Source organism: Hippocampus zosterae, unplaced genomic scaffold (assembly GCF_025434085.1).
Source record: "Hippocampus zosterae strain Florida unplaced genomic scaffold, ASM2543408v3 HiC_scaffold_183, whole genome shotgun sequence".
Taxonomy (NCBI): Eukaryota; Metazoa; Chordata; class Actinopteri; order Syngnathiformes; family Syngnathidae; genus Hippocampus; species Hippocampus zosterae.
In genome coordinates, this window is record NW_026262802.1 from 23,663 (window position 1) to 45,431 (window position 21,769).

A 21,769-nucleotide genomic window follows, 5' to 3' on the forward strand; every position below is an offset into this window, starting at 1 on the left:
TCATGCTGAGTTCTAAGAATTTTTGGACTGCCTCGGCCTTCAGGTGGACAGCCTTGCTCTGCTGATGGAAGGTTTCCATGCAGCCCAAAAACTAGCCTATTTTCAGTCTGAAACATCGCTCATACGCGGAACTCGGGACCTCCTCTTTAAACAGCTTCGGAAATTCCCTTTTGACCATGAAGCGCGCATCGATTTCCATTATTTATTAACCCAGCATGTGATTGAGGCGGTTGTGGCAGATCTGGAATTTAAAAATATTTGAATGGAGGTGGAACTGAGCTACTAGGAGGCCATCAAGAAAGCCGATGAAAAGGTGAAGGACGCCGAGGAGAACCTCGGCATGTCGGACCTCAGAGACGCCATCCTGGAGCGGGCTGCTCTCAGCCTCAAGCACGGGAAGAAGGCCCAAGCCGAGTCGGACTTCAAACTGGCCTTAACCAAAAGTATCGAGATAGGGAAGAAGATGGACATCATCTTCGAGCTGCTGAACATCAGTCTCGAGAAGAAGGAGGTCCAGGAGATCGTCGGGTATGTGGAGGACTGCAAGGTGTTGCTTGAGAAGGGGGGTGACTGGGAACGCCGCAATCGCTTGAAGATCTACGAGTCGCTGGAAAAACTGCTGGTGAGGGACTTGAAGCAGGCCTGCAAGCTGATCCTCGAGGCGATACCGACCTTCAACTCTTCAGACATCATCCAGTTCGACAAGCTGGTGGAGTACGCAGTGCTGACAGGAGTGATCGAGCTGTCACGGAAGTAGCTAAAAACCCTCGTGATCGGCAGCAGCGACATCGTGGGCCACCTGAACCAACTGCCAGCAGTCAAGAACTTCCTATTTTCGTTCTACCGCAGCGAATACTCCAACTTCTTCAAAAGCCTGATCCCGATCATCGAGATGGTCTCAAAGGACGAGTACATCGGCCCTCACAAGAAATACTTCATCCGGGAAGTGAGGGTCTCTGCTTACAACCAGTTCCTGGAGTCGTATAAGACGGTCTCGCTGGCCAGCATGAGCAGGTCCTTTGGGGTGTCGGTGGAGTTTTTGGATCGGGAGCTGAGCGAGCTGATTGCCACCCGGCGTATCAACAGTCGTATCGACAAGATTAGTGGGATGGTCGAGAGCGTGTCGATGGACCAGCGCAACAAACTGTATTTCCAGGCGCTGCGGGCGGGCGATCACCTGCTCAACCGCATCCAGAAGCTCTCGAGGCTGATCGACATCTGAAATATCGAGGATCATCCTTTGTAGACGAACACTGAGTCTTTGCTCTCGATGCCTTCCACCTGCCTCCGCCAGGTCTCAAACTCCCGCAGCCACTCCGACCTGCGGCGCTCCTCTTCCTCCGCCCGCTGCAGGATCCGTCGATTCTCTTCCCGCAGTTTCTACAGCTCGTGTCGAGAATTGTCCAGTTCTGATTTGCACCGCAGCTCGACCCCTCGGTAGCGCTCGAGTTAGCTGCGCAGACGCTCTGATTCGCCTTTTAGGCGATCCAGCTCGGCTTTGAGACGGTCCAGCTCGCCTCTGCATCGCTCGTGCTCATCTCTCGCCCGCAGCCCCTCGCGCTCTCGGTCCTGCCCCTCCCGTCGCATCCGCTCCAGCTCATGCTTATAGTTCTCGCACTCTCCCCTGGCTCTCGCCAGTTCATCTTTCAAGCGATCTAGCTCAACAGAGCTTGCCTTTTCGGACTGGATCTGGACCACCTTGTGCTAATCCCCCCGCAGCATGGAAATGAGTCGATCCCGATTTTAGATCGCCTCGGAGAAGAAATTTTTAGCATCGCCTCGCTTTATGCTCTCAACTTTGGTGGCTAGGATAGCGAAGTCGTCTCGAAGTTTGATCGCCTCGCTTTTGAGCTGCTCGTTTTCCGTGCGAAGGCGCTCGTTGTCCGCCCCTACAAACAGGTTCTGCGAGGCCACGGCCTCAAGCTCCCTCGCGGCCTCAAGCCGAAGCCTCTAGTTTTACAGTGCCAGAGCTTCTGCATTTTCGAGTAATGCTTGCACTTCTAAAGCTAGGCGGCCAGCATTTCTGCTCTAACGGGCATGACTCTTGGATTCGCTCAGTAAATTCAGGTTATCCGCGGAGATGTCCTTAAGCTATACTGCTGCCTTTTCGGACTACTGCCTTGAGAGGCTGGTGATGGATTCGAGGTTGGCTGCCATGATTGAATTTTCTTACCGAAGCTGGAGAAGTTAAGCGGCCATGCCTTCCCGCTCGCTGAGGTGCAGGCGCAATTCCTCCCGTAGCCTGCGAGTCTACTCCGACAAACCCTCAACCTCTACAGCCCTGCGCTAAGCCTCAAGCAGCCTCCCCGCCAGGTCCTTAAGCTCAGCCAGAGCCTTTTCCTTTAAAAATGCATGGCCTAGTGCTAATGAAGAGACTGCTGATTGACCCTTTCCAGCTCGTGCTTGAATTTGCTGGCGATCTGATGGGCCACATGCTCGGTCTCTTGCAGGGTCGATCTTAGGGAGTGGTTCTCTGCGTTGGCGTGTTCGAGGTTTTAGTGGAGGTAAGCTGCTCGTTGTTAGGCTGCCTCGATGACCTCTTCGTGCTGTCTGGTCATTTCCCTCAGCCTCTCTTCGGCTAGCCTGCAGTGCTTTTCAGCCTAATCGAGACGGGTGGCGAGGTCTCGTATTTCACGCTGTAGCTCTTCTTTGCCGTGGGCGATGATCGCCTGGTTTCTAGTGACTTCCTCCTCCCGAACGCTTAGATCATGCTCCAAAAAGCTAAGGTCACGGAGACGCGCGGCCATCTGCCCATTCTCCAACTTGAGGTGGTCTCGCTCAGCAGTCAGCCGGCAAACTAGCTCTTCCTTTGCTGAGAAATCTCGCAGTCGAGGACCTAGTTCATGCTTGAGTTTGTTGAGTTCCAACTTGAGGATCTTGTTTTGTTCAAACAAAACAGCCTCATGCGTATTGATCCCTTCCAAGGGCTTTTCTCTAGACCTGGTCCTCGACCGAGAGGCCGGCACTGGCGAGCATCTAGCATGGGGGTAATTGCCATAAGGCACTTTCCGCATCCAATAAAATTATTTTAGCACCAAGAATCTTTCCCAAAATTAGCTGTCAGTCATACCTGCCAATGAACAACTAAAATTCATTAGCAGTAGAACTATATCACTTTCTTTAATATTATGTTGGGCGGGTGGAAGGTGCAAGACGAGGTGATCAGCACCCCTGCCAGGAAAAAGCAGCAAAGCCCCAGCAAGTCCAGGAGCAGACAACGCAAACGAGCTCGAGCGACGATTATTAAGAGAAGCAGCAGGGCTAAGCCCACTCGAGAGCGAAGCAAGCGTGAACTGTCTCCTCTTTTCACCCGCCACCCCAAAAAGAAAAAGGGCTCAGCAAAGCGATCCTCCCACTACCTGATCGATGAGCAGGCGGACTGCCAGATCATCGACCTTGACGGGCAGGAGCAACTCCTCGAACAGTTCCTGGCGACATTCAAGGAGAAGGCCTAGCGGACTCAGCAGTTCGTGTTCAGAGGGAGGCAGAGGCAGTCGGGCTGCTCCATGGCGAGGCGGAGGGTGGCGGCTAGGACGATGCAAGTTGTCTTAGAAAAGTGGGGATTGAGGGCTGGGTTCAAGGAAGTCAAATAAGTAAAAAGAACTGTATAGAAGGCTAAAGTTGGGTAGTTAAAATTGCCGATAAGGGAAAGTCCTGAGCATAGCCCGCCTCCTAAAAGTGCGTAGAGCACTGACGACGCGCCTAGGCCATCCCCTCCAAAGTTGGTGCTTCCACGCTTACCTGAACTTGCTCCGAAAGCTGCTCCTCAAGAGCCAGTTCAGGACCCGATCAAATCCCTCGCGACCCAAATAAAGAACTTAGGACAGGACGACATGCACCTAGTCTTCGAGGCAATCCCCCTACCGCCAGACCCCTCCCTGCAGAAGATCAACTCCCTGCTGGCTGAGAAGTACGAGCTGCAGGACAGAGCGGACAGCAAGCTCTACGAGTCTGCACGGAGCAAGCTGGAACAGTAAATGACCTCGATGAGAAAAGATAACTGGGGCTGCTTCGAGGAATGCGTGCTGGGGCTGAGGATGCTGGGCTGCCAGCTGTAGATACAGCGTCAGGAGCCTGGGCCTGCCAACAATGCTGAGGTTGAGGCGAGGCTCAGAAGGCAGACGATCGAGCCGGACGAGCTACCGGCCGACCATATAGCCACTGACATGGTGGCTGCCAACCAGTACATCAGCAGCCTTTCCGCCTTCATCACGAAGTACTATAGCGAGCCGTTTCTGGAGCTGATCAACAGCACATATGGACTGAACTCGGTGACTAGACTGGCAAGGCTGCAAGGCCGGAAGTTTAACCTCCTGTGCGAAGCGTACGAGGGGTTCGAGGCGGTCGAGGAAATCCTCGGCGACTCTATCTTCCACCAGTTCCAGAAGCTGGGGCAAAAAGGCGGCCCCCAAGAGGCTCACAACAAGGCCCTCTTCGACGCCTTCAACTACAGACTGAACTTCTACCGGCCCTACTACAGTCTCAAAGGCGAGCCTTATTTCTGGACCTCGAATGAAAAGGGCATGAACTCTTACAGTATTTGCGAGGAGAACATGGCCGAGGTGTTTGACCAGGCCCGCCAGCGCATCCTTGAGGACTGTGGATGCTTGATGGGGCTGCACGCACCCGGCGCAGAGGGCAGGGACAAGGAGGTCGAGAGGAGGGAAGCCGCCAAGGAGAGCCCTTAGACTGAAGAGAAAGAGGCCATGCACAAGGAGGAGCTCAGGACTTCAGTCATGGTGACCCTCGCAGCACAAATCTAGGCACTCTTAGAGGCCGAAGTGCTCTAAGAGCTGGGCATGCTAGCTTGATCTCAATTTTCATTCGCCAGATGTTGGATTGCTTGCTCGGCAGCCCATTTACCAGTCTGCCACGCTCCGTGTGCAGTCCCCATATAGTTTTCATAGCAATACTAGCCGGCAAGCCACAGCTTTCCTTCCACTCCCCGCCTCAGCTGAAGACAGTCCTTCGGAGAACTGCCGATCCCGAATGAAGTATAGGAGCCTCGTGAAAAGGGATCGTTTTCCCAGTTCGTAGTTTTCCACTCCAGTAAATCAATTTATTACGGGGCTACTTTAAAAGCCCGGGAGAGGCAGCCGCAGAAGTGATCTTTAATTTAAAGTGTAGTCATTTTTTGTATTGACTAGGTGGCTGCAGAGTTTAGCTCGCCGGAGAGGACGTAGGATTCATCATGAGACATGTCAGTCCAAAAGATCACGGCTGGGGTAGAGACAGGCAAAATGCCGAAATCCTTTTCCTTCCAGAATCGGTGCCGGAACCTTAAAAATATTTTGTTTAGCAGGCCATACTTGAGTCGGCCTACAGCCTCCCATTTTTCTTTGCACAAGTCAGGGGTGAATTCCACAGCTCTATCCTTTAAAATCCCCAGAGGAAGCGTAACAATCACTTTCTTGCAAAAGAATTATTCCCCGCCCTCGCACGTCACACTGATGGTCGAGTCTGTGTAACATATCTTTTTGACAACTCGATTGAAAATTACTTGGATTTGTTTGGATATTTCAAGGTAGATGCGCTCAAAAAACGCGGCATATCCGCCTTTGAGCACGTTGTCAGGGCCTGGTTAATCCTACTGCTCGTAGATCTATCCTGACAGCTACTCTATGCTTGCGCCTTCATCGCTTTCGTATTTTGCGAGGTGGTACTCGAAATATCGAAGTTCATCTTAAGAAAGTTTAAGCCTGGTCTCTTCTAGGAATTGTTTGCCGGCCTCAGCGACGCTCAGCTGGGAGGCCGAGGGATGCTTAGCGGCCACTTTAAACAGCTGCTTTGCAAGTTCTTTACACTTTTTATAAGCCTTTTTATCAAATTATCCATGCTCACTTTTCAGAGAATAGTCTTCCTACTTTTCTATTTAAATTCCTAGATGATGTGCTAGTTTAATCACGGGATTACTTTTTGATGCTCCGTGTACCCAGTGAGCGCCCTCATCCACCCACGCCTCTCCCATCAAGCTCTTTGTCACCCTACCACCCACCCTCTCCCTGGCCTCCAAGATGGCCACCTTCATCCCGGTATCCGCAAGCGCATACCCAGCGCCCAGCCCCGCAGGCCCAGCCCCCACCACTAAAACATCAAAAACCTCCATTAAATAAGCATCACTAAATGACGTCAAAATCAGCCAGCCTATCGATAGTCGGTTTAAGAGTGCCTGATAGGTATTCTGGCATCCCGAATTATTTTAGTAAAGAGGGGAGTTCGCTGGCTGCGATTTTGGAGGCGAAATGGCCAAGTAGCACGGCCTTGAGCTCCTCGCAGCGTAGGAAGTCTGCGGCTAGCAAGCATTAGGAGAACTGTTCCATCGTCAGGTCTTTTATGAAGTTCCAGACAGCAGGCGGGAGCAGCTCCTCAATTGATGTTCTTAGGACCGGCCTGGGGATCTAGATCGGTTATGGGCTCAAGCCCCTGAGCTAGGCGTAATGCAGGAACAGCTGGACAGCCGTAGCATTGAGGTCAACCTTCACGCAAGGCTAAGAAGAGTCTAGCATGATCTCTTGGATGAGGGAGGAATGTTGCACAACGAGTTATTTCTTGGTGTGAAGCTATTCCCCTCTGGCCTGGATCACGATTTCCTACATCAGAAAATTAAATTACTGTGTGTGGATCATCCTTGCTCTGGTTCGCTGTATGTGTCAAGCTAGTCCTGAGTCCCTGCCTAAGACCAATGAGATGCTTGCTGGGTGCGGGGTATTGTTCCTGCCTTTTCTGGGCAGCTTCTTCAAAGACATCCTCACCCGGAATGACACCACCCGGTTTGCAGTTCTGCCAAAAGCAGCACAAAAAAAAAAAAGCATATACGACCGGGATACCACGCCAATCACGGGACTTCAATGTGGTTCTTTTTGTGAAGCTGAGAGTTTTACTGTAACCAGGAGTCATTTGTAAAAAGAGCCATCTGGCTGGGTCGTATATAAGCCTCGACCACATCCGTCTGGAATCCGACAAAGGGTCACCGCCTAGTGTAAAGCAATCATCCTGATAAAAATACCATAGATTTCCAAGGATCGAGGATCGAGGTGATAAAAGATAGGAAGGAAGCTTTGAACTTCAACAAGGCCCTTACAGCAGTTTCAGGCAAAGGATGCCTCACCATCGACGGCTTCATCAATAGATCTAGCGCCTTTACAGGCCACTCAGCAGCTTGGTCTAGCGAGAGGCACTGTCTTCGTTCCGAAAGGCAGGCCGGAAAGATGGTTCAATGGGGAAGCCGAAATAAACGATACATATACGTTCCTGCTCTTTTTCTGAGGGCTACAAGGAAAAAAGAAAGTATCGGGCAGAACCTGTCAATGCTGTAAATCCGACTATAATCCAGCTTCCAAATCAAATCAGCCTTCCAGCCGATCGACGGGCAGCCTCTTCAAACTTATCAAGCAGCCTTTCCATCAGGATAAGGGCGTACTAAGCATGATTCTTCCAATCAATCGAATTTAGATATGATGCAGTGCAGGCACTTGCTGAAGGTGTAGCTGGGGTAGGGCTTGTAGATAACTTTAGTGCAGGACTAGCAAATAGGCAGGCCGATACTTTTGAGCTACTATTTTTCACACCCGCCTTCTGAAATGTGTTAGACCGACACACCTGAGCGATTGCATTTAAAGCAGCTTATATTTTCGCAGCCCTAGCATTTTAGGTATTCTACTTACTAGCCAGGTACCTTATTCTATTTCTGGCAGCAAAGGCATTTTACGAGACAGCTTTTTTCCTCCTGTTTGAGTAGTTACTTGCACTTGCAGTCAAACCAGCTCTCGCAAATCTCGCAGGGTCTTTTTTGATGTAAGTAAGACAATCTTAAGCAGATTTTACAATAAATGTGCTCTTAAAACGATAGTTTCGTATGGCATTATTTACAAGTCCTATAATTCGTCCTATTTTTGTCTTTACACTGTTAGCATTACTTTGAATATGTTAATCTTTTGCATTCCGAACAGATCCTGGCAAAAGTATAAGACATGTTTATTATGAATGATTGATTAAATCTGATCAGATTATGGGCAACTGCTTAGCTACAAAAAATACCCTTCCCAAAAAAGACAGCACCACCACCTCTCCTGATCGAACCCCATAAACCACCCTAAAATGGCTCAAGCTCTAAATCACCTCAAACCCTGACAAATGACAGATATACTTTCCCATACCCTTGTCCAGCCCATACCTCGCCCACGAAATTATCCTTATCTTTAATAAAATGACAGACCGTATGTACGACCTGCCTTCCATGAAATCGAGGCGGGCTGCGGGAATCGGCTACGGTGATCGCACGGGGCTGGACACGTCTGCCAGCTACATCTCGCCCACCCAGTACCGCATCGCTAGGGAGTTTGACAGCAACGCTGCGAAAAAGAAGGGGTATACGATGGGCAGCAGGACTGTGGAATGCTCATCAGAAACTTTTGGATGAGACAAGGGTGGATATCCCTGGGCCTGGCAAGTACATGCTACCGAGCACACTATCGAAGCTGGGAAACCGAATCGTTATGTCAAGTTGCACTGACCTTTCCAAAAGAGAAAACGCGCCTGGGCCGGGCGCCTACAACCACGAGTTCAGGCGCAGCGACGGTCGCAACATCCTCAGCACGCTAAAGACCGACCGCATCGCCAACATCTCAAGCAGCAAGACAGATCGCTCGCTGGTCGACCGTAGACTGGTAGTCGGGCCTGCTCCGAACGCCTACCTCGCAAATTTGTCCTGCAGCTCCAGAATCGCTCGAGTGAAGAACGTTTACTTTGCCAAAGAAGAGAGAAACCGCAAGCTGAAGAATGAGGGGCCGGGACCCGGCAGTTACAATGCTCCGAGCATGTTCAAGAAAAAATGATTATCGCAGCATCATCGACTTCATTTGAGCAGGCCTATCTCCAGGCTGCTGACGGCAGGCTCTTCTCTCGCTTTGGAGGGAGTTTCCTTTTACTCAGTATCAAGAGGGGCTGAATTATTCCGTTCCTCCATGACCGCCTTTAACTCTTACTCTTTGAGGTCGAGGAGGTCAGTGTTCTGCCGGTCCAGGAAGAAGAGTGAGATGGCGACGAGGGTATTCGCGATCGACACGCAGGTAAAGAAAAGGGCTGAGTAGCGAGAGCCTTTTTGAGCGTTGTCTTAGTGGGCGTCTTGGATCAGGCTCGAGAAAGAGGAAACACGCCCATTGCCAGGGAAGAGGCCATCGCCTCGATGCCGTAAGCCGTGCCCAGTACCTGCTCGCGGACCATCTTGGAAGGACAAGGCAGCATGGCCGTCGCATACAGGGCATAAGACACTCCCATCAAGAACAGCCCTAGCACCGAGGCGTAGGAAGGATCGCCGTCGCAATTAGGGTAGACCCACATATAGATGTGCGCGAGGGTCAGGACCACGCAATCCAGCAGGATCCACTTGCGACGCTGACCGACCGAGTCGATGATGATTCCGAAAGGCAGTGCCAGGATGATCGCTGTCATGTAGGTGATCATGGTGGCCCTGCCTGCTGCGACATTCGAGAAGCAGAACCGTTTTTGGTAGTAGCTGTTGGCGTTGTCCATGAAGGGGATGTAGGCGCCTAGGGTTAGCGACAGGTTTAGTACGAGCAGCCAGAAGGCGACCGTGAGGTTCTTGAAATCTTACAGCTTGAGACTTTAGTCGACACTCTCCGCAGAGGGCTGGTTGATGTTGTGCTAGAGATCGAAATTGTCTGCCCGCACGTCGATGATCACCACGATCACTGCGAACACCAGGGAAATTACGCACAGCAGGGCCCCGGTCCAGCAGCAGAGTGCGATTGAGTCGCTTGCCTGCATGATGGAAGGCGTCATAAAAGAGTTCATGGCGTCGCCCAGCTCAGGCAAGGTGATCGCCACGCCCACTGCGAGAGCCAGTTCCTGCCCGCTGAACCACATGCACACCATGGCAGTCTGGGCAGTCATCAGGGACTCTGCGCTGACCCCCGCGATGATCCGGCCCACCAGGATGATAGTAAAGGAGTTCGCATGAGCCCCGGCAGACACGATGGTCTGGCCTATCGCCAGCGATGTGGTCATGAGGATCACGCCAATCCTCAGCCCGACTATGTCCATGAACGCCCCCAGGAAGAGGGTGGTGAATACCGAGGGGATGGCGTAGTACGTGTAGAGCAGCTCGAACTGAGACTCTGAGATGTCAAGGGCCTCCTTGAAATCCTCCTCGATGGCCTGAGGAATGTTGAAAGAGTAGAGTTCGCCAACCGCAGTGAGAGCGAGCATGACAAGCACCAAGAAGCGGATGGGGCCTTGGCGGTAGGGCAGGAACTCAACGAGGCACTGCTCGCTCACCTTGACATTATCCTTCATCATATTCGTAAAGGCACTGCGGCTGATTCTGATAATATGGAGGTTCAAATCAGGGCACTTGAGAGGAGATGCTGCCAGGCTGAGAGGAGGGCTGCCGAGCTGGAGGCCAGCAATAGGCTGCTTGAGGCTGCCTTGGCCGGGGCGCCGGATCGTGCTGGCTTGCTGGAGCAGGTCAGGGCGATGGAGCGGAGAATGGCCCAGGAGTTTTTTGAGATTGAAAAATAACGGCTTCCTCCCGAAAGGCTATAACTCTAAGCCGTCAAAGCTGAAAAAGCGCAGGCCTTGAAAGAAAGAGACGATGCGGAATTTCGTCTGGAAAAAGTCAGAAGCTCATTCGAACGGTAAAAATAGGCGATCATAGCAGAATGGCAGGGCAAACTCAAACTGGCCACTTTTGAGATGGAGGTCGAATTCTAGGAGCATAAATAAATCTGGGAGAAAGAAAGGCATTTGCTGCACAAAAAGCTGGGGCACAAGACGCCCAGCTTGGCTGACCAGGCTGTACAGACCCAGCAGGTGCATGTCCTCTCAAAGCCCTCTCCAGGCCTGATCATCAGCACCAACCGGTCAGCCTCCAAACAGGACAAGGAAAACACCCTGCCCCGCGGCCACCGCATGTCCAACAGCGCCAACAAAACATTCTCCTCAGAACTGTCTGCACTGGGCAGGATGCTCGAGTCCAAGAAGTGCCCGAACCCGAAATGCCTCAGTCACCGAGTCAGCATGGAGCTGGAATGCCTGCTCAAGGCGATGGAGGGGGCCAGGCCGACAGTCAGTGAGTGGAGTGAGTTTGATATCGGATGAAGCGCAGGCTCATCATTTGTTAAGCCGGTTGCGGGTCCGTAGCCGTGGTTCCTGGGTTGAGCTTTCCTCCGCCTCAAGCAGCTATAAAGGGTCGTTACTTGTCACCTTCTTCTTCTTCCTGGGTCTGAGCTTGGCCCCTCCCAGGATCTATTCCGGAGCAGGCTCTGGAATTTATTCATCCTGCAAGGTCAGCTCCCTGTCCTACCGGTGCTCTGAAGAGTCGATCGTGGCGATCGGGTGTTAAAGGGTCTGCTCTTCTAACGTCATCTCCGGGAAGTCGGGGTGCATGGACTTTATGGACTCTTTGTCTTCAGGCTATTACGGGGCCAGCAGTCTTTTTTTCCTGCGGCTTTATTTGGTCTTTTTAATGGCCATGCCTTTAATGTCCTCGGCTTTTAGGGCCGGGTCGAAATCAGCACTTAGACTCAAGTCGGACAGGTTCTCAAATTCAGCATGCCTGTCCAGCCGACACAACTCCTCCTTCAGCAGTTCTTCATTCCTAAAGATTTCCAGGCACCCGCAGTACCCAGCCAGCCGCTTGTAGTAGCCCCAGCATCCGCCCATAATGTATATGCACTTACTATGGAGTCACCTAGAATTAATCATATCTTATGGAGAAGTATGGGCTGGAAAAAACCAGCAATTCAATGCTAGATGGAGTCAGGCCCTCTGCGCCTACCAAGCAGGCCTATGCGCCTTTGCTGGCCTTATTGAAGAGGCAGCCCGAGCTTGCCCTCGAGGCTGGCTCAGCCTGGCTGCCAACTATGGTCGTCCACCACCTGCTGGCACACACCTCCGCAGACGGCCAGTACATCAGCTAGACTATCAAACAGCTTGGATAGCCTCAGTCCTTCGAAATGGCCAAACTGTTTTTGTAAGAGAATATCGCTGCACTCACTTTTTCGGTGTTTGAGAAGGCATGCGGGTACATGCGGGACAGGTGGGAGGTGGTCGGGAAAGTGGAGCGCCATGCGAGGGATGTCTTTTTGGGGACAGAGTGGGGTGAGGAGAGGATGGATGCTTGTCGGATACTTGCTCTAATTGTCCGAAAGGGCTGGGCACAAAAGGAAACAGCTCTTCAGCTCTAAAAGCGGATAGCTCAAGAGCTGTCAAGGCCGCCATCGGCCAAAAAGTAACACCTTATACACTGCACCTTTTTATAACTGGTCCTCCAGCAATCCCTCCACAGCCCTTCCGACCAAACACTCTCCTAGAAAATAACATCCGGGCAGACCGACTAGAGCATCATGCTGGCACTGTACCGTGCCCGCGCACTCCTCAGCGAGCGGCCAGCCACTGCGGCCGCCATTATCAGGTTCTTGAAGTACGCGATTGAAAAGGGTGAGACTACCGAGACCAAGTTTAATGCCCTTCAGGTGCTGGTCATCGCGCTGAGGCTGGGCAGGGTTGAGGAAAAGCTGGGGAAGGAGTTGGTCGATTTGTTGGTTAGCAGTCTGTCGATAGCTGTGAAAAGTATCACTAGTCCGCTTGAACAGGCTGTCAAGCTTATCCTTGGGCAGATGCCGGACCCCGCCTTCACCGCGTCTGCCTATCTGGCTCAGACTCTTGGGTTTTCTGACAACCGGAAGCGGATCTTCGTGATGCTGTCAATCTAGCCTTTCCTGGAACTCCAACAGCTATTGGACTATGAGGGAGGGATTTTCGCCTGGTTGATCAGACGCTGCGGGTAGTATAAGGTCACCAACGGTGGTGCACTTCTAGAGACAGTCCTGTTGCGAGCGCGGGGGGAGCAGGAGGATGTCCGAAAATGGGTGGAGATGTGGCATGCACAGTACAGGGCGGTGCTTGAGGACTGCTCCTAAAGCGAACTGAAAGGCATCCTTGATGTGTTCCATCCAGCTGTTCTAAAGGTCTGCCCATAAGCCCTTCCTCTAGTCTTGCTAGACAGAGAGCAGAAAAGCTCAGCGTCAGGGTGGATCGCCCGGTTGACGTTACTAACCGGCTGCCGGGAAAAGGGACTGGTTCTGGCCATTCCCGACGGATATCAGCTCAACAAGCAGCTTGTACTCACAGCCTAGTAGCTGCGAACAGCGGCCCTTTCCGCGGACCGGCATCTGGTCATCCGCGCCCTGAAACTGCTCCTCGGCAACCCCAAACTCAAAGAGACGATGATGGACTTCGAGTATGCGCTTGCCGCCGACTGCTTCCGGTGGCAGCTGCGGACATCCTACCACGACCTTCGGAAATAACTGATGTCGGTGTTCAAGAAGTTTGTGGAGAGGATGCGGGTGCACTATGATCACTGCCGCATAGTGCAAAAGCCACTGACCGCAGCATTTGTTGAGGCGATTAGGACTCTGCTGCAGCACTGCTATAGGCAGCTGTATCCGTCGTGCCCTTTCGAGACGGAGACCATCTGCGTGGAGGTGCTTCTGGAGATCCACAGGTTTTTCGGACAGCGTGGGCACTAACTCCGCAGGGGCAAGGTGCTGCCAGGAGTGCCCTTTCTGCAGGATCATTGCGCAGGCTGCTTTGGATAGGGCTACAGGAATGTGCTGATCGAGCTAATGCAGTCTGACTTTGAGAGCACAAGGAAAATGGTCTATGAACTACTGTTGCATTTTAGGCTAGACTCCGAGGCTGTGAAGGCGATGGGCATGCAGGTTGTCGGATCCCCTGCGATTAAAAAGTTTGAGGCCGGGGCCCATCTGCTCGCTTTGTCGTTCGAATTATTGCCTGACCCTGAAAGATTCAAGTTTTTCTCAAGTTTGAGCTAAACGTTGGCTGAAAAGATACGAGTTTTTAAGTCTAGTCCTGATAAAAAGCATATGGAGGGGAGCATGGCCCACGGGATAATCACGGCCCTGTCGTTCTGCCTGCCCAAAGCCGGCACCAAAGAAGGCTGGCCCCAGTTGCTGCAAGAAGTGACCCTCCAGATGATCGGAGTGCTCTAGCTGGGCATCGAAATAAGCACCTAAAACATGAACGCAACCATCTTCTAGCCCAAGGACAGCTAGGAAAGCAGCTTCAAAAAAGGGGTCGAGCAGATCTTCAAGAGCAACTCTCTACTGACCTCGATCGACGAGGACCACTAGGACCAGGAAAACCTGTATGTTGTGTCTTTCTATCTGCTGACCAAGCAAAGCGGCCTTTTCTTCGCAGAGCTGGGCAACGCCCTCGCGAACGGTCTGTCACTCGCCCCGGCTGTCATGTAGCAGGTTCGGGAGGTGCTCTATCGCGGACTACAGAGGATCAAGCACCTGGGGTCGATCAACAGGCTGGCCGAGGGACTCGAAAACATCCTGAGTGCGACGGAGGTGACCGAACCTGGCAGGGATAAAGAACTGATGGAGCGTCTTCTCGGAGAACTGAAAGGTGAGAGGTTCACGAGCTATGTGAGGCGGTCGGCTGGGCTACCCTTTTTGGTGACCTGTCTTGCCAGGCGCATCAGTCTTAGACAGCCGATCAGTGAATACATCGAGTGCTTGTTCGCCTGCAGCAAGTGCCTCACCCCCTGCGTGTCGGTCCACGCACTGAACATTCTCAAGAGGGTCGTCCAGGACAGCAGCATAAAGATCGCAGTGGAGGGCTGCATCGAAAAGGCAGTGGAAATCGCGATCCAGGGGTTTAGCGTGTAGGACTGGGGCATCCGCAACAGCTCTTTGATGTTGTTCAACGTACTTCTGGTGAGGACTGTAGCGATGGCCGGCAAGGTGTCCGTCTCCGACTATTTCGTGAAGTATCCAAGGCTGAGGGTGTTCTTTCTCGAGGAGATAGAGAGGCATCTTAGTGGAAAGAGTCACTCTTTGTTTCCGACGGTCTATCCGATCAATCTACTGCTGGCACAGCTGGCCCCGTGCGAGGCCGCCTACAGGCCTGACTTCAAAGAGCTTGAGGCGTTTGTGGTGCTGCTCATGGATTGTGCGGGCAGCAGGAACATGATGGGGAGGATGATGGCAGCCAGGGCGCTGTACCCCTTCGTGGCTAGGAAGGCAGGCCCAACAGTCTTGGAGTTGCTGGATGGAATCAAAAGGGATGTATACCGGAGTGACTTCAACCGGATGCATGGAAAGCTACTGCAAGCACATGCCATCATTAAGCAGGCGGAAGAGATCGATTATGCGACCATTTTGGACAAGTTGCTTGAAAAGGCGTTTCTTATGGATTGCTAGTGCTTGCCAGTCAAAGAAACGTATCTTCGAGTGACCCTATCCATAATAAAAAAAGGAGGGAGGCCTTTGGATGGGCCGGCAAAGGAACTCCGGAAAATGGTGGAGGCTGAAATCGCATGGATTTTCGAATCGACCAAGGTGACTGAAGATGTTGGAAAGACACTTCTTACAAAAAGAGCTCTGAAAATATTGGTGTGTTTGGAAAGTCCACTTTAACAGTAATAACTTCTTTTAAGTTTGCTTGGAACTGGCTTGCATTACGAGCTACTCGAGACTGTCCTAAAAAGGCTGGTAAAGCACCCGAACTTCGCTTTGTCAGCTTCTTCACAATCTCGGGTTATGGAAGCCTTGCCTGGTATCCTGGGCAGGCCGGACCAAATTTTCAGCTTGATCGGGCTCGTGGAAATTGTCATAAAAGGCGATAAATTGCTCGAAAAAGCAAAATTGGAAGCATATTTTGACTATTTTGTTGGTAACTTTTGCAGTGAGCGAGTGGCGCTGGCCTCGGCCGTGCTCAAGCTGCTGGCTTTCTTGGGTAGCAGCAGGCCCGCATACACAATGATCCTGCATGAATGCTCCTATCCGGCAATCCACTCGGAGCTGAGAATCGCAGTCCTAAATTCAATCATGGGCCTAAAAAGAGCTGACATTTTCGGAAATGAATTACTGTAAACCGCCGTACACAATCTCTTGACAGATGAAATCCCATGGGTTCGGGATTGCGCGGGACTAGCGGTCTCTGAATGGCTGGGAGTGTAGCATCAAGCTTGCGAAATCATGTCCTGCATCTTTATCACAAAGCTGCACTAAAACACCCTCGGAAGGCTGCTGACAATAGGCGAGTCTGCCATCAGAACCAGAAACCATCGAGAAAAACGAATCTTTTCTTACGACAAAGCCAACCGCAGCAGATCCGACTTTATAGTCTGGCGCGCCATCCGATAATAACTGCTGCGAAGGGGCATCGAACCCCCAGCAATGCCCTGCGAGGACACCTCAACAATCTCCGAGCACCAAGGTAATGTCCTTGCAAGAGACGAGTACAGCTTCGAGCTTTGCTTCAGATCGAAAGCGACAGGGGCCTGTCTGGAGCCGTTTCTGCAGTGATCGGTGAAGCAGATATGATGATGTGATCAGTCGTAGCGGAAGAACTCTTGCCGGTCGATAATCAGTTTCTTGGGTAGCTCGCTACTTCCTGCATGCTTCACGACCCTTGAGATTTCGTCGTCCAGCATGATGTTGAATGGGTTGTGGGCTGGATTTTTGCTGGGTTCGTTGATTTTCTAGCTCGCGAATTACCCAAACGCAGGTTCAAAACCAAAAAACACGTTTTCCTTTTCCTTCGGTCTGTCGGGCTCATAGGCTGGCTTGGTAGGCTTGGGCTTGATCTCTGGCTCTGCCCTTTTCGCTGGTTTCTACCACTACTTGCTTCGTACTTTCTGGAATTCGTCAAGGTTCTTGAACATGTCCAGGTCGTCTTCAGGCCTGTCAATCATTATACCCCCTAACAGCAAGTCGAGCTTGCTAGGCTGCTCTGTCCTGCTTTCGGCTCGGGGGTCTTTTAATTATCGCCGTTAGAAGGGGTTGGTACGTGGTTTGTCCACGGTCTTCTTGGAGGGAAAGTAGTATCGCTATTAGTACCGCTGAGGAGCATCGAAGTATCGATTTGTGGGCTAGAGCAAGGGCCTGGGTTACTCCTAGCGCCTTGTGAAAGCAAAGCGAGGGGATTCTAAAGGATTTTTCTATAGAAGCTCGTAGAAGTTGCTTGGATTGGAGCCATACGCCTGTCTGTTTTCGAGAATGAATGGATTTCTCCTGTTCTTAAAGAAATTGGTATCCATATAACAATAGCAACATTCTTAGCGTTAATAATTCAATAGCATTGTTAATCGCAGTCTTGAAATTCTTCATTTCACAACCGGCAGCATCCAAAAATGGCGCTTGGCCCATCCGAACAGCATAAAGGTCGAATTGGATTTATGATGGAACATTTAATACTAAATATTTATTTGGCTTGGGGTTCTGATTATAATTATAATAAGGAAATGTTCGATAACCAAGGAGGCCTGGAAGACCCCGAGATTTTGGCCCAGGCCGAGCAGATGGAGGCCGCGATGAGACAGAGAAAGACTCCCCTGATAACCCGGAAAAAGAGGCAGATCTTCGACTCCGCTGACAACGAGCTGGAGAAGTACCGGGAGGGATCAGACTTTGATTATTAATCGATGGGAGACATTTGCTTGCCTCCACCCTAGATGCGCGAACTCAGGTCGTCGAAGGTGCACTGCTCATCAGTACGAGCTCAGTGAGTACCTGCTCGGCTATGAGCCTGGCGGCCCTGCCGCTCGGTGGTTCTATCGCCTCAAGCCCTTTGTCCTGCATCTCGATCCGATCCAGCCTGCCGACTTTTAGTCTGCCCTCGCCATCCTCTCCAGCAGGGTGCCGGTCTACGAGCAAGTGGACGAGCAGCGCATGGCCCGCTCCATGTCAGAAAGCGTGCTGATGTAAGATATCTAAAGACAGAGGTTCTTTAAGGAATAGGAAATGAAAGAGCTAGAGCGGAAGGGGTCGGCCAGTTTCTTTTATCACACGGCCTTGCGCAAGGACATGAGGGGGGCTCTGGGGGGCCGGTCTATTGGCTGTCTGCTAAAAAGTTCATCGAATTTTCAGAGCTGCTGGTGAAATTGTCGAAAGTGCAGAATAACTTCGTTGGACTGTTCATCCGCATCTTCGAGAAGTATTTTTACAAAAAAGAATTTGCCGATTCTGAGCTGTCACTGGAGAGCAAAGTCAGCATCAACGCTGGCAGCAAGGAGGGGCCTGCCTACCTGCCCTTCAAAGAGGTGGCCGAGTCCGTCTCCGAGTTCATCGAGTTCTTGACAGCTGTCATAACCATTCTTTTCTTAAAAAAACGATTTTTTAAAACTAAAGAAAATTCAGTTTTCAGCAGAGATAATCTACAGAGTCTGGCCGGGCTGCTGCTGTTCTAGCATGACAAAGTCTACCAACGGGTCTAGCGCGCCTTGCTCAATGACTTTGACAAAAGTGCGTATTAGACTTTCAAGCGGAAGATGCAAATGCTGGCGGATAAGCCTCTCCGGTTTTTCTCAATACCCGTGTAATTCCACCTCTCAAAGGACAGCATTAAAGACTAGCGCATCCGGCAGACCTACACTGACCCGCTTAACAAACAGGTATACTCTCGTGCTGCAAAACGACTTGCGACTCTCAAAGAAAAACGATCTCCTGTAGGAAAGTTGAAAGTCTTGGTAGAGACGACCAACCTCATCATCGATGAAATTTCAGAATTTTTCGAGGGCGCGGGCCTGTCCTGCCCCACTCTGGAGCCCGACGCGCTGCTGCCGATCTTCATCTTCGTGCTGGTCCGCAGCCGGCACTCGACCGTCATCCTAGACAACGCAATAATCCGCGAGTTCATGCCGCGCATCTGCCAGCACTCGATCAGCGGCTACTACGCAGTCAACCTCGAGGCGGCCATCGAGTACATCCAGCAAGCAGAATGACAGTTTCAAATAATGGACAATTTATAAGTCGGGGAAGAGATACGCCCGTTGCCGGATTCGGAGAGGGAATGCACCAACCCCATCTGCTTGGCCGTGGGGGCCGTCGTGGCAATCGTCTTTGTGTGCCCCCTGGTACTGGCTATCACGCATTCGGAGGCCAGTGCCGTTGGAAGGCCGCTTGACCCTGACGACCGTTATTGCGGGATTTCTCCAGGCGTGGAGGACTACCCCCTGATCTACTTCCCGACTCCATACCCTCAATACACGTACCGGGCGGTCTGCGTGCAGCAGTGCCCGAGCAGCGATCAGGACAGCCTCTCCTGTTCAGGAAACCATCTCGTACCCTCCTGCGTCTACGACCCCTCCTTCAACAACCTATCACAACAAGTGCTGATCTACCCCAGCACCGCCTACAAAGGGTGGGCGTGCCTGCCGCTGCTGCCAGTCTACTTCCAGCGCATAAAGTAGAGCATTCAGCCGACCTTCTTCCAAGGGATCGTTATCGATGTCAGAGGGATATGGCCGTATATGCTGGGTGCATTCGTAACGGGCATTGGGCTGGCACTGGCCTTGGTATGGTTTCGGGCGATGCAGGTCCAGGGGTTTGTGAAGTGGATGGTGCTAGGAGTGTGTGGGCTGGCGGGAGGGCTTGGGCTCGTGTGCTTGATCTATACGGTGGTCGAGCAATCCGGGTTGCACAGGTCGATTAGCTCGAGACGGTCACCTCTGACGGTATCTACACCTGGGTGATGCACTACAACTCCAACCTGGGGTTGTCAATCTTCCTGTCAGTGATGCTGCTCCTGCTCGCTCTGCTCTTCGGGATGGCAGGCTACTCAAACGTGGTCAGGCTGGACCTCCTTCGATTTTACGCGATGAGTCTCGAAAATTACTATTCAAAGTCCAAAACGATTCTACTCATGGCGGCAGGCCTGCAGCTGATCGGAGGGATGGTTGTGGCACTCTGGCTGTATTTCCTACTGGCCACCTTGTCAATCGAGTATCTGGACACGAGTCCCTTCCGGGTGCCCACCAAGGCAGCCGGGGTGGCCAGCGTCCTGCTGTTCGTGGTCAATCTCCTGCTGCTAATGTTCGTAACCAACCTGTTTTCTCTCGTGACTGGCTTCCTCTTTTCAGGTTCCGTGATATAATATTTCGCCTTCTAGGAGGCTCCTGACCATTTTTCGCCTGTCAAGGTGCCTCTCTCCCGACTGTACTACCACATGGGCAGCTTCATCAAGGGCAGCCTGCTCCTGACGCTAACCATGCCAGTCCAGCTGTTTTACGAGCTGGCCCTCATTTTCACACAGGTTCAGATAACGGCCCTGGAAAAAAGAGTGACCCCAGCCCGGCGGTCCTGCAGGGACCAGCTCTAGCAGGTGCCGTGGCTGGTCAGCAGACACGCCCACCTCATGATCTACCTGGACGCTGACGAATTCTTCATAGCCAGTGAGAAGATCACCGAGTTCATCCAGATGAAGAACTTGAAAGGCGAGGTCATGCTGGGCGCATTGGTGCTGTTCAAGTGGGTGGTGCAGGCTGGGCTGGTGCTGGTTGTGACTGCCGTGTTTGGACTGCTCACCTTTTTTAGCACTGCTGCCACCTCGAACTTCAACGCCCTGGTGCTGGTGGCGGGGAGCTGCCTGGTGCCTGCGTTGACGGCAGGGTCGATGCTTGGGGACGCCTTCCTCGGGGTGTTCGTGGCGGGCCAGATCTTCAACTCAGACCACGCCATCCTCCCACTGAACCATACCAAGGAATACGTGCTGTACAATTCGCACGGGGATGACATAAAATGCTGAAGTATGAGCTTTTGAATGTGATAGGCGAGGGGGCCTATGGCACGGTCTACCGCTGCAAGCACCGGGAGTCGGGCAGGGTGCTGGCCCTCAAGGAGTTCAAGGACTCGACCGAGGACGACTTGGTCAGGAAGACCACCAACCGCGAGCTGAAAATGCTGAGGGCCTTGCGACACCAAAATATTGTTGAATTTCGGGAGGTCTTCAAGAACAAGGGTGGAATGGTGTGCCTAGTGTTTGAGTACGTGGAGAACAACCTGCTGGAGGTGCTATAACTGGCGAAGAGCGGGCTGGCGGGCGACATGGTCAGGTCGGTGATCTACCAGATCCTCAGAGGGCTGGCCTACATGCACGCCAACCAGGCCGTGCATCGGGACATCAAGCCGGAGAATATTCTTGTCGGAGGCAAGTTTTAGAAGGTTGTCAAATTTGTGATTTTGGGTTCGCGAGGTATTTGAGGAAGGAGGCCGGCATGCCCTTCACCGAGTATGTCGCCACCCGCTGGTACCGTCCTCCTGAGCTGCTCGTAGGGGCGCCCTACGGCTGTCCGATCGACATCTGGGCCCTCGGCTGCATCATGGGCGAGCTGATCGACGGCAACGCCCTGTTCCCAGGCGACAACGAAATGGACCAACTTTTCCTCATCCAAAAATGCCTGGGCAGGCTAACCCCCTAACTCAACGAGTATTTCCTCAAGCACCCGCCCTTCTTAGGCATAAAGTTCCCTGAGATCATCCACATCGAGACCCTGGAGAGGCGGTACGTTGGCAAGCTGCAGCCCCTGGCGATATCCCTCCTGAAGGGCATGCTCAGGATCGACCCTGAGGAGAGGCTCACTGCCGTATAATGCCTGCGACATGCCTATTTTGACGAGGTGAGGGTGGCTGACGATATGCGCGTCATCGAGGATGGAGCTTCCAAGGAATTAAGGCTGCAGTCGGCCACCTCAAACCACGATGATCTGTAATTCCGAAGGCGGGAGACAGTCCAATCCAGGGCCGACCACGAAGCCTACAGATTCCGCAAGGAAGACCATCCGAAGTTAAAAAATCCAGATGGCAAAATAGGCCAGTACCACTCAAAATCAATAAACAAGACCAAGATAAACTTCCGCAAGAAAAAGGAAAAGAACCAGTCGATGGAACGCCACAAACATCGCGAGGTCATCGAGCAGACAAACCTTGAGTTTTTCCCG

General features: G+C 52.1%; 2 protein-coding genes across 2 annotated transcripts; both read left to right on the forward strand.

Moving 5' to 3' along the window:
• The first annotated feature begins 340 nt into the window (after window positions 1–340).
• On the forward strand, window positions 341–1,222 carry LOC127594523 (26S proteasome non-ATPase regulatory subunit 6-like). The gene is made up of 2 exons (XM_052056373.1): window positions 341–714; window positions 781–1,222. The coding sequence occupies exons 1-2, from the start codon at window positions 341–343 to the stop codon at window positions 1,220–1,222; spliced, it is 816 nt and encodes a 271-aa protein (XP_051912333.1).
• Window positions 1,223–20,570: 19,348 nt separating this feature from the next.
• Window positions 20,571–21,541, forward strand: LOC127594524 (cyclin-dependent kinase-like 5). The gene is given in 2 exon segments (XM_052056374.1): window positions 20,571–20,984; window positions 20,987–21,541. Coding segments are annotated over 2 exon segments (969 nt in total).
• Window positions 21,542–21,769: the final 228 nt, after the last annotated feature.

Bases quoted from the DNA above. Each gene is read 5' to 3' on its own strand.
- LOC127594523 (XM_052056373.1), top strand. From the start codon at position 341: ATGTCGGACCTCAGAGACGCCATCCTGGAGCGGGCTGCTCTCAGCCTC. The intron at 715-780 runs GTACGCAGTGCT...CGTGATCGGCAG, and splicing joins CAGTTCGACAAGCTGGTGGA to CAGCGACATCGTGGGCCACC.